This window comes from Lampris incognitus, chromosome 14 (assembly GCF_029633865.1).
Source record: "Lampris incognitus isolate fLamInc1 chromosome 14, fLamInc1.hap2, whole genome shotgun sequence".
Lineage (NCBI taxonomy): Eukaryota > Metazoa > Chordata > Actinopteri > Lampriformes > Lampridae > Lampris > Lampris incognitus.
This window is the reverse complement of record NC_079224.1, coordinates 39305692-39322048: the sequence shown is the minus strand read 5'-3', so window position 1 is coordinate 39322048 and position 16357 is coordinate 39305692. Positions and strand designations below refer to the sequence as shown.

General features: G+C 45.4%; 1 protein-coding gene across 1 annotated transcript; it reads left to right on the top strand.

The window, feature by feature from the left end:
- The first annotated feature begins 439 nt into the window (after positions 1-439).
- LOC130124442 (microtubule organization protein AKNA-like) lies at positions 440-15443 on the top strand. The gene is made up of 21 exons (XM_056293895.1): positions 440-659; positions 1027-2279; positions 2453-2527; positions 2669-2765; positions 3175-3320; positions 3437-3496; positions 3800-3933; positions 5835-6033; positions 6292-6470; positions 7047-7211; positions 8611-8761; positions 9006-9100; positions 10190-10395; positions 10567-10636; positions 11106-11288; positions 11445-11500; positions 11710-11853; positions 12301-12405; positions 12538-12652; positions 12852-13020; positions 15178-15443. Exons 1-21 carry the CDS (start codon positions 440-442, stop codon positions 15373-15375), a joined length of 4020 nt encoding a protein of 1339 aa, XP_056149870.1. The 3' UTR covers positions 15376-15443.
- Positions 15444-16357: the final 914 nt, after the last annotated feature.

The following is a 16357-nucleotide window of genomic DNA, read 5'->3' as shown; positions in this document are numbered from 1 at the left end:
GGATTTCTAATACAAAGGGTAAGTTGTTGCCACATTATTGCATTAGACTTTTATTTTTGGGGGGGCGTAAAAACTGTCACGTGCATTAAAATACTGACCCGATATTTTATAGTGCTGAGTTAAAGCAGTTATTGTCCTTTATTGAAATTGCACTGCAATGTTCGTTTTCAGTGTTGACGCAGCGAGTTTATCAACTTTCACAACAGATTAATACGGGCACCTAACACACTCTCATCACTCAGACCTACGCCCACACAATACATAGATTGTTGAATAATTGACGGCTTGGCACCCTGATCCAGTGTTTTCTGTTTGTCAGCCTGTGTTGCTAAGAAGTGAACAGGTGCTCCATCGTCCTTCTTTCACCCTCTTCTTTACACACCCCCTGGACAGGCTGAAAAAAGGTCTGCATTACTTTTCAGTGAGAGATAAAACTTCAATGGAGGGAGATCCAGAGGGCTCAGAAGATGATGTAGAGGGACAGGACGGAGCAGACCAATCTCTTGCCACTGTGCTGTGGGAGCAGTGCATCCAACAGAGCATCTTTGTGGATCTCAGTGAGGATGAAAGTCTACACCTCAGTGATCTGGAGAGCTCCTTTGCTGCACATCTCTCCCAGCAAGAGTCTGCTGTGTCTGAGGCCAGCATCCATTTCAGTGGTACGTCCCATAGTCGTCACAGTTTTTATCTTAACTGAGCTGTCCATTTGATCCGTTCTATGCCTGTTATAACATAAATGTAGCACTGCTTTATATTTTTCAATCCCCATGGGTTTGGCTTGTGTTGTTGACAGGCGAAGGTTGGCAAGAGCCAAAAAGTCATCCAGTTGAAAAAAGTACATGCATGTAACACAAGAAACATTTGCTGTCTGGTAAAATGTATCCACAGTGTTGTGGTGTATCTTTCTATTACTGTAATAGGCTGCCATGTTACACTATATATCTATAGGATAAGCTGATATTCAAAGGTAGCTGTTGTGTGCAGTACTTCAATGATGCAATGATACTGATTTTCCCTAATTTGCAGGGAGTGCCGAGCTGTCAGCCTTAGAAGACTCCTCTCCCGAGTGCAGTAGTGTGAGCAGTCACAGTGAGAGGGTGGTAGAAGGTAAGGCCAAGAGCAGCACAACATATGTATCTGTCCAGAGACCCAACACCATGCAAAATGAGCCACCCTCAAACCAATGGTGTGTTGACCCTGGACAAAGTACTAGTGATGAAGATCAAGAAGACCTACCCTATGATGGTAACCTTAGTAGCACCTACTTTAATCACACAGCTAGCCCTGAGGGAAACCTAAGCTCTGAAGGGAGAGAAACTCTTCAAGGAAGCCCTGGCCTTTCTGGTTTGGCTGAATTAAGCCCAGTAGATAGAGATAATATCATACAAGGTTGTTCCACTGTCCAGAGCAATGCTATAGAACCAAACTCAAGATCTAAGGAGGAGAATACAAATCATGACAGTTTTACTCATGTCTGTAACCCAACTGAAGATCATCCTCAGTACAGTTGTCCTGCTGAGGAGGCCGTACTACCTGACATGACCCAGCTGTTATTGCGACACTTCTCTGAGGAAGAGCTGCTGGACTCATGTAGGCTGATTGAAGCTGAGACGTTGCCAGAGGTGTCCCTTCTGGAGAGCAGTGATGAAACTCTACGTAGTAGTGCCCTTACGGACAACAGAACAGAAAGTCAAAGAAATCTTAATAGCAACAAAGGCACCTCTGTTGTTGATTACAAGATAAATCAGAGTCTCTTCCAAGGATACATAGGCAGGACTGGTGATAAGAGTAATAGTGCTTCAGAAATATCAGCAAGTCTGGAACAAGAAGGTGAAAACACATCCAAGAGTATGACCTCCTCTGATAGCAACATATCAAATGCTGTGAGTATAAATAAACAGGACAGCGTGGACAGCAGTGCCTCAGATCTAATTAAGAAGGAGAAACCCAAAGAAGATGGTCAGGTAGAGAAAGTCTCACTTGTGCGTACCAGGTCCTTCAGTGAGCTGAAATATGGCCAAGGCCAAGTCCATTACCCTCTCCCTGATTTCTCCAAGGTTGCCCCAAAGGTAAAAATCCCCAAAACTCCTGGTGGTCCTACCAGGACTATTGCCCAGCCCTCTAACACCATGCACAGAGCTCAGTCCTCCCCAGGGATGCTACAGGTGATCAGCAAAGTACTTGAGGATTCAATCCAGCCGTCAGATAAGCCTTATGTCTTCAAAGACCATGACAAACAGGCTGATGCCCCAGCCCCAGCACTGGTGCACCACCTACAGGTAATGATGATTTGCTGTTAAATGTTTGCTTTCAGAAAAATAATTGGTTCTTGTGAGATTGGTTTTATCTATTCAAATTTCCCCGTATATTAACAAGGTGATGTGGACATTATCTTGAGCACACAGCCTTTTTACCATTAAAATTTTTTCCTCATTTTTCATGCCTTTCCTAGGCTGAGTATGATAAATTACTAACCAAATATGCCGAGGCAGAGAACCTTATTGACCAAATGAGATTGGGTACCAAAGTAAGTAAGATATTTCTTGACGACTGTTTTACCTTACAACATATCACTTAGAGCAAATGAGTGCTTGAGAAGTCAAAAGGATAAGCGCTGTATTGGTTGATAATTTTACCAGAATTAATAAATGTCTTTTAACACATGTAGACCCCCTCAGACCTTCCATTCGAGTTAGACTGTGGTCTGGGCAACCCAGTTGAGGGGAGCCATTTTGAATCACTGGCTCCTCCCCTTCCGCCAACAGGTACGTCTCTGTGACTGACATGTGATATTATGACAGGTCATCTTCTCTATTTCACTAACAACAAATTACTCAGTGAAGTGCAACCAGTTTCCTGAAGGACAGATGAGGTTGAGTGACGCAGTTCTAGTTACACAAACGTCTCTGCTTTTGGACCACTTAGCATACGTGGCTATGGAAAAAGACGACCCACTAAACCATCAAACACTATCACTATCCTATATCTGTTTTACAGAATCCTATGCAACACATGTCAATGAAATTGTTTTCCAGCAATTACATGAAGTTATGTTTGATTATTACATTGCATAAGTTATAGATTATAAAATATACTAATTCTTTAGTCACTCATAAGCCTATTTCTATGTGATCAGTATACAAATTAGATCTCATAAAGTTCCTATGCTTTCAGGAGAGTTTGATGAGGGTCCAACCCATCAGAGCAGCACTTTGCAGCTGAACATGACTCCCCCCAGCAGCCTTAACATCGAGGGTCCTAGCGATGGGGAAAGAATGACCACTGAGCTTACAGACATCATCAGCCAGTTCATGAAGCAGGTAATTTGTAAGACTTTCCCAATATATTCATTCGCTCCCATTTAATTCACAGACATCTGAAGAGCCAACTTAAACTGGGCGGAGACAGACTAAAAAACAAATGCTTACTCACTCAGGTGGAAGAATTCAAAGTGTGTCTCAGCAGTATGTCAGCTTGCACTACAGAACAGCAAGCTGTGAGTACTGTGTATTACCTTCATGTAATATGTTAATATGTTACACATGTTATGCTCCATCTACATAACAATACATTACATCCAATACATCCTAAATTTATTGTATACCTCCCTGGTGTTTTGTCATTTTTTTAATGTTGCAGTTTATCTGACTCTTTACAGTGTGTGTGTGTGTGTGTGTGTGTGTGTGTGTGTGTGTGTGCATGCACGTGTATGCGCATGCGTGTGTGTGTGTGTGTGTGTGTGTGTGTGTGTGTGTGTGTGTGTGTGTGAAACTTGTACGCAAAATGTGCTTTGCATCAGATGTTGAGGAGTATGATGGAGGCGCAGGACCAACTTGAGAGGAAGTACATTAGCAAGAAAGAGGAGCACAGAGCTCTGGAGATGCAGAATTACATGGGCCTGTCCAGAAACACTGGGACCTTTGATCCAGACAGGTTCAAACTTATCTCACTTTGTTAATTCCTTCTTCAGTATTTTACTTTTTCTGTTTTTTGTTTGGGTTTGTTTTTTTCAATTGTTTTTGGGCAGTGTATATTACTTTAAATGTGCTATATGAAATGTTCTGGCTTCTGGGAAGTGTAGTATGACTTGGAGGTGTCAGCTGAGGTCGCTGAATGATGCTGAGTGATGTGTTTAACTGTCGCGGTTCTCATTATATAAAATGAACGAAGGCGAACAACTCATTCATTCTAAAGCAATACAAAACGGCAAGAAAACAGCTCAGCCATGGGAAAGGTTTTCTTGTAGCTACTGTGATGATTTCCAGCTGTGACTGATTAATCCTACTCTTGAAATTTGTATTTTTATTGCGGGGTTTCAACCTTGGCGTCTGCGGCACTTCCGCGTTTAATCCCCCTCGTGACGTCAGTTAAACAAACATGGCGGAAGTGAATAAAGCGAATTATTTTTGGTTCATCCAGTTCAGCTATGCTGAGATCAGCAGTGGACGATTTGCTGACTTGCGAAATACCACCGACGTCTCGTTTACTTTCAACTTTCATACCCGAATACATAAACTTTTGACACGGTCACTGCCCAATTTAACACTCTGTTTGCACTTGGTTTTAAAACGCGATCGGGTCACAAGTGGACAGCGAGACACATGGCCGTTCACACCTGCGTCTGTCATGCGTCTCCAAATACGTCCTGCTGACCACTTGTGATCAGATTTCGTTACTCCGAAGATTTCGTTACTGTCTACGTCACTTCCGCTACAAGGTCGAAGGGCCTCAGTCAAGCGCCAGATTTGTCGACTAGCTGTGAAAACAATGGCTAATGTTTGAAGATGTTTCAAGCACTAATATACATGTACGGACTGTTGAGATTGACAGGACTGATTCTTCTGCCCAAAAGGAAATTGGGTATCTTGTTTCACTTGTACCCCAACCACGTACACGCTCCTCTCCATTTTTTCGAAAGTTGGCGCGCTGTTACCTAAATAACCACCCACATCCTGCACTGATGACGTATTTTCCTGTTACGCATCAGGGCGCATCCCGGACCACGTCGGCAAGTGGTTTGAGTAACCGGTTCACAAAACGTTTTGGTGGTCGTTTACACTGGTATTTAGCACAGTCCACTTGTGATCCGATCTAAAAATAAAAGAAAAAGCATTTTAAAACCACGTGTAAACGGGGTGTAGTTAACCATGCTTATTTCGGGCAGCGACAGAGAAGTGTTGGTCAAGCAAGCTAGAGAGTGAATTAAGAGAGGGAGCGGCGATAGCGAGAACAAACTGTTCCCCAAAGGTTTTTAATCACCGCAACCACGAGAGGTTCTTCATCATACAGACATAACTGCACAAAAATGTTTTAGGCTGATGCCCCCCCCCCCACACACACACAAATCCTCTCCAGGCTACCGCCTGGCAGAAATTACTCCCATGCAAAAACACAGGAACCACACCAGCTGAGATCTATATATTGTTATTTGGCACCCTGCTCCACAAAGACTTGGCCTGGACACACAATCCGCGGTAAATTATGCAGTGATTAAAGCAAATGTCACCTAACAGCGTTCTAAAATGGCAGATGTCCGCTAATGTGCTGGTTAATCACTACCTTTCTAAGTGAATTTGTCTTGCTTTCTTTGATTTGTTCTTATTCATATCACTGAACAGTAGAGGTGGAATTACAATTAGCATCTTTAAGTCGTAGTTGTGTATATAGGCATGTGTGTGTGTGTGTGTGTGTGTGTATGATACGTGTGTGTACCTATGACTAAATGGATGCACGGGTCTGTCTCCATCGTTGTGCACATGCATGTTTGTATGAGCCTCTACTCGCATGCCTATGTGTGTATATTTACGTACATACGTGTGTGTGTGTGTGTGTAGGCTGTTGGAGGGGGATATTTTCCGGATAGGGATGCACCTTGAAGACATAAAAGACACGATAGATAAGAATTTATGTGAGCAACTCTCCACTGCCACCTCATCCTCCACGCCCACACCTATGTTCCCACCCCCATCACTGAGTGTCAAGCCCAGTACGCCAGGCCTGCCCACCCCCTCACCTCCACAATCCCAGTTTAAGGTAATTCACTCCCTCTATTAACTCATTTCACTCTTGCACTCGTTCCCTGACACGCATGTGAGTTTTGAGTGAGGCTGTTCAAGCGGCAGCCCGTAGTCCTCACACTGTTCGTGTCACAGCGGGCATCCTTATGTGTAACTGCATCCTCACTTAGTCTCTTGGAGGAGATGACTGGTTGTGTGTGTGAGTTTGCATGTGTGTGTTTGTGTGTGCATGTAGAGTTAAACACAAATGATCTGATGGAGTGCCATGTTCCAGGGGCCAAGTGCACGTTTTTCCACTGTGGGTTGTGAGACGGAGAGAAGTAAAGAACTACAGGTGGAGAAGGTGAAAGAGGTCTCTGAGGTCCACCAAGTTCATGGAATAAAGCAAAGCAGTGGGCTTATAACCTCTGACTCGCTGTTGAATAACAGTGGCCACAGCAGCAGCCACTCACGGTACTGACTCAAAAGATCTCCAAAGACTTCTCTCTGTTCAGTGTAGATCAGTTTCATTGCATTTTGTAATTCAAGGTTCTTAAGTCAGTTCCTCTGAACGGTTTCATGTTCAGGATCAAGCCTGACCCAGCACATTTTATATACTCAAGAATAATGTGGTTCTCTTGGTTGTGGTGTTTTGGCTCCACATACACAATAATGAATGAAACACTTCCCGAGTTATTAGTTATGAAGACGCATTCGGTAACAATAAATATTCCATGCAGTTTATTCAAATGAGCCACTATTTCAGCTGAAAACAATGTTGGTTTGGTGTTTTCACAGATTAAAACGCTGAGTGAACCAACGTCACTGCTGTTTTTACTGCTCGGGTGTTGACGGGTGTCTTGGATGTGCGTCTGTTTGTGTGTATGTGTGCATGTGTCCATGTGAGTGTTAGTGTTCAGATATTAGGCACGTTCTCGGCCTTCCTGTGGGGCGATCAGGTTTCCAGTGCAATGCTGGTGTTAGGTTCCACAAGGCAGAGGGAACAAAGTGTTTTTAGTTTGTGTGTGTGTATTTGTCCCGGTCGTTCAGGAGCTTACAACGGTCTCTGGAGAGACCAGAAATCGCTACAACTGAAGATGAGGAGGAAGAGGAGAGGAGCTCTATCTTGTCGGAGGAAATAGATCATGATAACGTCTTTGCCTATTTGACAGAAAGAAGCTCATCTCCAAGACTCAGACAGCAGGCACCCGGAAGGTCAGTGTTGTGGTTACAGAGGTAAAGACTATAAAAATCAACACATTATAAGTTCACTCACTGTCTGTTCTGGTTTATCTATGCTGTGTTACCACTTAATAATGAATGGCTCATACAGCTAATCTGTCTTGTAATCCTGCAACAACGTAAGTGAGTTACTTATGGATGTGTTGGTCTTCAAAGAGCAAGGATCTGCTCCAAGGATCAAGCTTGAACTCACAAATGTTACATGGTAGTTTCCAGACGATATTAAGAGGAACATCTACTAGCAGGGCGGCACAGTGGCGCAGTGGTTAGCATGGTCGCCTCACAGCAAGAAGATCCTGGGTACGAACCCCGGGGTTGTCCAACCTTGGGGGGTCGACCCGGGTCATCCTCTGTGTGGAGTTTACATGTTCTCCCCATGTCTACGTGGGTTTTCTCCGGGTGCTCTGGTTTCCTCCCGTAGTCCAAAATACATGTAGGTCAGGTGAATCGGCTGTAATAAATTGTCCCTAGGTGTGAATGTGTCAGTCCTGTGATGGACTGGCAGCCTGTCCAGGGTGTCTCCCCGGCTGCCACCCAATGACTGCTGGGGTGGGCTCCAGCATCCCGTGACCCAAATTCAGATGAGCAGCTTGGATAATGGATGGATGGATGGATCTAATAGCTGTTGCAGTCTACGTTCACCTGTTATACCAGGTCTAAAAACATAGCTGGTGCAATGGCGAACCAGAAGAACTGGGGACCCCAAGAATGGGAGTTGAGAATTTCTGCGAGAATTTCTGCACTATAGTCATAGCCATCCAAGTGTTGTGTAACTAAGAAATCTTTTTTTGTTTTATACAATACTGACAGTTCACAGACCATTGTGTAGCTCAGGCAATGGTTTAAGAGGAATATTATACGTTTTAATAACAACATTTTTTTAAATTTTCATCTCAATTCATGGGCGGCACGGTGGCGCAGTGGTAAGCGTGGTTTGCTCATAGCAAGAAGGTCTTGGGTTCGAACCCCGGGGTAGTCCAACCTTGGGGGGGGGGGTTCTACCAGGTCGTCCTCTGTGTGGAGTTTGCATGTTCTCCCCATGTCTGTGTGGGTTTCCTACGGGTGCTCCGGTTTCCTCCCACAGTCCAAAAACATGTAGGTCAGGTGATCGGCCATACTACTAAATTGTCCCTAGGTGTGAATGTGTGTGTGTGTGTCGGCCCTGTGATGGGCTGGTGGCCTGTCCAAGGTGTCTCCCCGCCTGCTGCCCAATGACTGCTGGGATAGGCTCCAGCATCCCCACGACCCTCAGTAGGATAAGCAGCTTGGATAATGGATGGATAGATCTTCTCTCCAGAGACAGCAATAACTTATTAGCAATAACTTTCCTGGGTCACTTACGCTCTCTACATTGTGTTTGCTGTTGCCACAGTATTAGCACCCAGGACAGTGCCCCGAGCCCAGAGAGCGACTATGATCTGGGTGCTGGTACAAGTCTGGCTGTGGAGGTGTCCCATTCCTCAGATGTCTCAAAAGCCCAAAGTCTGTCAGGCCCAGCTCTGAGCAGTGCATCTACGCCCGAGGTCAGTGGCAGCATACAGCCCAAAGTTGGTTTGAAAGACTCTTCTTACACCAGCTGTTGGCTCCAACAATAAATGTTGGAATTTGTGTTTGCATCACTGTGATCCACTTTTTTTTTTTTTTTTTCCTGAGTCGAGGTGTAATATTGTCTTTGTTATGAAATAGCGTTTCAAGATCATGGTTGTTTAAGTTGGCATATAGGTTACTCCATTGTAATTGGTGTTTGTGTGTTTTTATTGGTGGCAGAGGAATGTGAGCCCTGAGACGGACAGTGGTTTCGGGAGCTCTGACTTGGGTCAACCAGCCACAGGAATATATCAGCCAAAACTACTCGCAGAGAGGTACAACTCAACCCCATGACCAACAATTGTTGCTCTGCCCACATAAACAGTTACACAACTATATATGAGGGAACCTTGGCTACTCACTAATTAAGTTCCTATTTTAAACTGTCTGGTCAAGGATTTTGTTTGTGTCAGAGGCACCCATCGGTCCTGAACCAAGTATCCCAAGATGACTGATAGGTGTCAGTAATGGCGACATATTGTCTCGGTGTCAAGAATGTGTCATGTAACTGTCAGTGGCTTACCTCAAATTTAAAGGATGATGCCATCTGCGTCCCCCCCCCTCCCCTTCCCCTTTTCTCCCTGATTGTACCTGCCCAATTACCTCATTCTTCCGAGCCGTCCTGGTCGCTGCTCCACCCCCTCTGCCGATGCGGGGAGGGCTGCAGACTACCACATGCCTCCTCCGATACATGTGGAGTCACTGGCCGCTTATTTTCACCTGACAGTGAGGAGTTTCACCAGGGGGAAGTAGCACGAGGGAGGATCACGCTATTCCCCCCAATTCCCCCTCCCCCCTCAGGCCCCCTGACCGACCAGAGGAGGCGCTGGTGCAGTGACCAGGACACATACCCACATCCGGCTTCCCATCCGCAGACACGGCCAATTGTGTCTGTCGGGACGCCCACCCAAGCCGGAGGTAACACGGGGATTCGAACCGGCGATCCCCGTGTTGGTAGGCAACGGAATAGACCACCACACCACCCGGACGCCCTTCTGCGTTCTTTTCTGGGTTGTTCATATGGAAATGCCCAGTCAGCTGCTACCAAAAGCAGTGACACGGGCTAGCGCTGATGTCCGACCCTCCCCTTCCTCAACCCCACTACACACACACACACACACACACATACACACACACACACACACACACACACACACACACACACACACACACACACACACACACACACAGTTTGCTGACACATTCAAGCACAAAGAGTGACAAAAGTGTTAAAAACAATGCAGAAAAATCTGAATTTTCAGATTTGAACACATCGGAAACACTATTAAGCCATAGAATGATATAAAAACCTCAAAAACAAAAAAAAATGGACCCCCCCCCCCCTTTAAATTTCTCCTCTACAGTGCACAACCCCAGAACCATTGCTCAAGTGGTTCTGAAAGTGAGGGCTCCTGCTCCAACCTGCTGACAGCCGTCCACCCAGCCGTCGTGGCAAGCACACAGAGGGCCAGCCCCCAGTTGCACGTCCAGACCCAGCCCTGTGGTGCAGGCACTGCGGTGGAGCTGTGGGTTGAGAGCACCACTAAAGGACCACCAATGAGGCCAGAGGGTGAGCGAGACCCCGCATCTGTGAGCAGAAAAAAACCCCAAAAAAACAATACAGGAGCGTGTCGTAAATGATTTGTTTCATGATAGATGACCGGAAATATAAATTTCTATACCAACGATCTGTCAGATTTTGACTCCCAGCTGCTCACCGAACTCCATCACTGCCTTTCAGAGCCCGTGCTCAGCAGCACCATGGGTACACCACAGCGAGACAGCAACCTACACACTTGCTCCTGTAATAGGTCAGTATATCACAAGCTGGTTGTACTGTGTTGCGTATCTGTACCTGTGCACAGCAGCCTTGATGCCATTTTCATTTTGAAATATATTTCACAATATACTTCCTTCCATATAGTATATAAGATATATATCTTTATCTCTTATGTAGTGTGTGTGTGTGTGTGTGTGTGTGTTTGAAAATCTATCATTGTCTATGCACTGCATATTGTATATAGTGTGTGTTGAATGTCTGAATTTAAGACTACAAGAAGTAAAAGAAAGTTGGTAAGCAAAATTACTTTTCAGTACTTCTTATTCACTTCTCAGACACTGATGTGCATGCAAACGGCCATTCCCTGATCACTAATCCAAACACAATTTTAGTGGTTATGTATATAAAGTGACAGTCACAATATTTGTGTGTCTACGTGTTTTCATTTGTGCATGTCTCTCTGTGTGTTTGTCTTTGTGTGGCCATGTGTATTTCTCCAGCGACGCCATCTTTGCTCTACAGTCAGAAGTATTGAGGTTGAAGAAGGACCTGGAGGAGGGCCTGGTCCAGCTGCCACATCTGATGCAGAGGATGGACTACCTCGCCTCCGAATACAGACAGGATCGTCAAGGCCGCAGGGCTAAAATCAGACCCAGAACTCACCACAAACTAACCTCTCATCGGTAGGAATGTGGTCCTTTCATTTGCTCAATTAATAATCCATTCATGTATGAACAGACTATAATTGTCATTGCAATGATGGACCGATTTCATTTTAGTGTGTGCAAGATGTCCGCCGACAAGCCGGAGGTACAGAATAGGAGCAACGCTAGTTCCAGTTTGCTGAAGATAGAAGACTGGATCTCCTCAGACATGGACCCCAGCAAGAGCAGAGGTACACCGCCACACTACACCTCAAGACAAGGCACAACAAAAACAAGTCTGTGAATGTGCATGTGCATGTATATGTGTGTCTCTGACTTTGTCTGTCTGTCTGACCCTCACACACTCTAATAGCACGTATATATGACACTTACTATGCAATCAAATTGATAAGCCATACTAAAATTAAAACATTTCTTCCATCATTACTTGCATTATCAGCCACAGACAGCGGTGACACAGACAGCTGTGTGATCACGCTGCAGGTCCACAGTACGCCTGTAGGGGGCAGGAGAGGCAGCACCAGCCTCCTCTCCGGGGCTGAGAGGGCAGGGAAACCTCAGGACAAACGGAACTCCAGCAAAGGTCAGAACCAGTGTTTATCCCATGCTATCCTCGGTTTATGATGAAGATGAAGACTAAGAGGATAGGTTTGCGTCTGTTAAACCCACACCTCATTAAAGAGCATCATTTAGACTCGTGCAGGCAAAAGCTCACCCAAAAACCGATTAGCAGCAGCTAGAGGAAGACTCAACAAAGTAGTAAGTTTCTCGATATTGAGGCAGTCAGTGAAGTTTTTATCAGTACATTTCTAAATGAAGCCTGGCAACGCTGCAATGAGGTCTGAGTTTTTTTTAAAAAGTGAACCTAAATTCTTGTGGATCTCTATTAATATTCCAATTTACTCAGAAGAGTGGGGTAATTGGCCGGGTACAATTGGGGAGAAAAAAAAATATATTCCAATTTACAGCACTAATACATCCCAAGTAAAGGCAGATCAAACCAGAAAATTCATAATTCTTTCTCCTGAAGGGCTGGAGGTGAACAGCGCTGTGAAAACCTCTGATCTTGCCAATTCCAGTTTGAAGATGTGGCGACGGGGGCTCTTTTACAACAAATCCACCCACAGAATACTGTGTAAGCAGCCAATGATGTTTGGTACCACTGGTTTTTTTTTTAATCCGACTGTAAGTGATAATAATAATAATAACGACACAATCATAATGATTAATGGCAATAATGCTATTACTATGTCCACCATGACAGCAGCAGGGGAAACAGAGAGTATGCAGTCCAAGGGACGACTGTCTCCTTCCTCTTCCTCATCTCACCAAAAACCCCTCCTTCAGGTCAATTATGGCTCCTCCTGCAGCCTGCCTGCTAGGTAACCACAATTCTCACCCGTCACTTAAAGCGTCACTTAAATCACTGACTGAAAGCAAACAGATGTTTACAGATACTTTCCCTACAAGCCCTGCAATTGAAATCAAGTGGCACCTCCACTCTCTTGGTCGATTTCCTCACCTTGTCCCGTTTTTCCTCCATTTTCCACATTCACCGCAAATTCGCTCTCTGTAAACCAGCTACAAAGTGAGGGAGCCACCAGCGCAGTCCGCCGCCTGCTACCGGAAGCATTCCACCCAGTCGGACACAGCACTCCTGCCCAGCAATGTGTACTTCCAGCGGACGATGTCTCCAGATACAGTCCTGTCCAAGACTGGAAGCAGGGCAAGAAGACACAGAGGAAGCAAGGTGAGATGTGTAACTCTAACTCATACTGTTCCTGCAAATCCTCTGATCTTTACGTATAGAGCAAACACAGAAATGCTTGCACATGCGGTCTATATACAGTGACATTGCTACTGTTAGATTGCACCATTTTACATCCAAGGAACTATGCCAAAGGCGGCGCAGTGGTTAGCTTGGTCGCCTCACAGCAAGAAGGTCCTGGGTTCGAGCCCCGGGGCAGTCCAAGCTTGGTGAATCATCCCGGGTCGTCCTCTGTTTGGAGTTTGCATGTTCTCCCCATGTCTGTGTGGGTTTCCTCCAGGGGCTCCGGTTTCCTCCCACAGTCCAAAGACATGTAGGTCAGGTAAATCGGCCATACTAAAGTGTCCCTAGGTGTGCGTGTGTGTGTGTTTGTCGGCCCTGTGATGGCCTGGCAGCCTGTCCAGGGTGTCTCCCCACCTGCCGCCCAATGACTGCTGGAATAGGCTCCAGCATCCCCGCGACCCTGAGAGTAGGATAAGCGGTTCAGATAATGGGTGGATGGATGGAACTATGCCACCCATAAGATAATGTGAAGATAAAATAACCTTATTTTCTCAGGGCTGCCCATCAATTTTTGAAATTACACAATGGGTTTTCACAGGAAGAGGAACTCGCTTAGCCCATAAAGATCCATCACCACAATGTTTATTTCAACAAAATTTTGAAATGCCAAGAATGGAATTTAGAGGTTTTCATGTAACGTTTCATCTAAGTTAGTAAACACACCGTACCCAGGGTTTAAGCACAGCTGAACGTGGAGAACATGTTCATGCATGCCACGGTATTTTCACATTTATCCTATTGTGTTACTGTATGGAGCCAGGCTTCACAGTCAACTGTCGAACCCGTTACGTCACCATACAAACAAGCACTGAAAATAACGGATCAAAAACAAATGAAATGGCACCTCTGTATAGTTCTGCAAAAGTACAAGTTGTTCTTATGGCAGCTTTATCAAGTTTTCTTTTGTCAGATTGATTTTTCAATGTCTGAACAATCTTGCCCCAGCTGCACTTTGTCCATACGTTACAAAAACAAAATCCAGTAGAGTTGCCATTTAGGGGACCAGCAAATGCCAACCGCAGGGTGGCACAGGGCAAAAGGGACACGTTTCTGGAATGCGCTACCAACAGAAATAAAAACACAAACTGATCTGAAAAAGTTCAAATGAAGAGGTAAAATACTGGCTGAAACAAAACCAAACCTGGGATCACTGATTGTGCACTTGTGCACGTACACATGCACATGGACATGTACACATATTGCCATGAATTAGGGAACATACACAATTGGCTGTGTCTGTAAGGTGGAAAGCCGGATGTGGGTATGTGTCCTGGTCGCTGCACTAGCGCCCCCTCTGGTCGGGCGGGCGCTTGTTCAGGGGGGAGGGGGAACTGGAGTTTCACCCCCCGGTGAAACTCCTTACTGTCAGGTGAAAAGAAGCGGCTGGCGGCTCCACATGTGTCGGAGGAGGCATGTGGTAGTCTGCAGCCCTCCCCGGATCGGCAGAGGGGGGTGGAGCAGCGACTGGGACGGCTCAGTAAATTGGGTAACTGGCCAAGTACAATCGGGGAGAAAAGGGGGGGAAAATAATTAGGGAACATACACATGTGCACACATACACTTACCCAACACATGTAAAATGATTATCACATCACAATTTATTATGTGCTCAGTTTAACTAATGTACTTTTGGTAATGACAATATGTTATGACCATCTGTAATTAGAAAAGCCTAACCAGAGACAGGGTTCACAAATTAACCTTGGCTAGAAATCCTACAAGCAACACACCTGTGTCATGTTATTGCAACCGCTTAGTGTTTTTTGCATTGTCCCTGCTAAATAAACTAATAAACAAGGCTCAGCGTTTTTGGTTTTTACCGATTTTCACTGAAAAATACTCAGATTTTTTAAAAGGAGAAGATCGGTTTCAACTGATTTTCACCCAGATTTTATGCTTCCACTGGTCCAAAAGTTGTTCGTGTGAGGTTTCGCAACAGTGCCCTCCTGTGGCGAAATTCGGCATGCTGGATGGCTTTGAAAAATCAAAACCGAAAACGCTGAGCCTTGCTAATAAATAAGCATATACACCTGAAAAAGGTCGGCATGATTGACACGTCCCCCCCCTGGTTACCAGGAGCAGGAGATGAGCAGGACTCTTGACAGGGCCATTGAGGTTGCCCGCAGCATGAAGAGGACCACCGACTGCATGGCCAAAAGCCTGTCCGCCGACCTGGCCAAGACCCAGGTCTACAGGAAGCTGCGCAGCGAACAGCTAGCGGGAGGCAGGACCCAGAGTGGCCTAAAGCACATCAGTTTACCCTGCCCTCATTAAACATCTAGTCCCAGTCATACTGGAGAGACCGCTTATGCACTTGAAATGCTCTGCAAGATGATGCAAAAACAAGCTTTTATTTATTAATATGTTTTTCAAATGAGTTATTTATGGATGCTAGATTAATCAGATAATAAATTATTTTCATTGTAGTTATCTACCATCTTAAGCTGTTTGTTTGTATTTTTGTTTCTAACAGTTAGAGAAACCTCAGATTACTATGTTTGTAAAACTGAACATAATGAAAATAAATACTGAGGTTTTGATTCTCTACATGTAAGGCTGTTGTTTGTGCAAGATGGTTTGTATTGGGGTGTCCGGGTTGTGTAGCAGTCTATTCCGTTGCCTACCAACACGGGGATCGCTGGTTCGAATCCACATGTTACCTCCGGCTTGGTCGGGCGTCCTTACAGACAGAATTGGCCGTGTCTGCGGATAGGAAGCCGGATGTGGGTATGTGTTCTGGTCGCCGCACTAGCGCCTCCTCTAGTTGGAACTGGGGGGGGAATAGCGTGATCCTCCCAACTTCCAAGCGCTGTCCCCCTGGCGAAACTCCTCACTGTCAGGTGAAAAGAAGCAGCTGGCAACTCCACATGTATTGGAGGAGGCATGTGGTCGTCTGCAGCCCTCCCCGGATCGGCAGAGGTGAGTGGAGCAGCGACCAGGATGGCTTGGAAAATAGGGTAATTGGCCAAGTACAATCGGGGAGAAAAAGGGGGAAATCCCCCCCCCCCAATAAAAGATGGTTTGTATTTACAGATGAAAACTCGATAGGGGGCACCAGTGCTGCACTGTGATTTAGACATGCCATTTAGTCAAGGGGTAAACATCAGTGGTGCATCACTATGACACTGAGCAGATGAATCCTAACTTCTAGTTATGTCACACCCACAATGCCCCGAGTCAGTATAGTGTCAGTCAGCGTCACCTGTCCCGACTACTGACCAGTTCAGCTCGGTCAACACATACGAGCAAGCACAGA

Coding starts and splice junctions, on each gene's coding strand:
- LOC130124442 (XM_056293895.1), top strand. CDS start 440: ATGGAGGGAGATCCAGAGGGCTCAGAAGATGATGTAGAGGGACAGGAC. Junction 2,280..2,452: donor CACTGGTGCACCACCTACAG/GTAATGATGATT, acceptor TGCCTTTCCTAG/GCTGAGTATGATAAATTACT. Junction 10,396..10,566: donor ACCACCAATGAGGCCAGAGG/GTGAGCGAGACC, acceptor ACTGCCTTTCAG/AGCCCGTGCTCAGCAGCACC.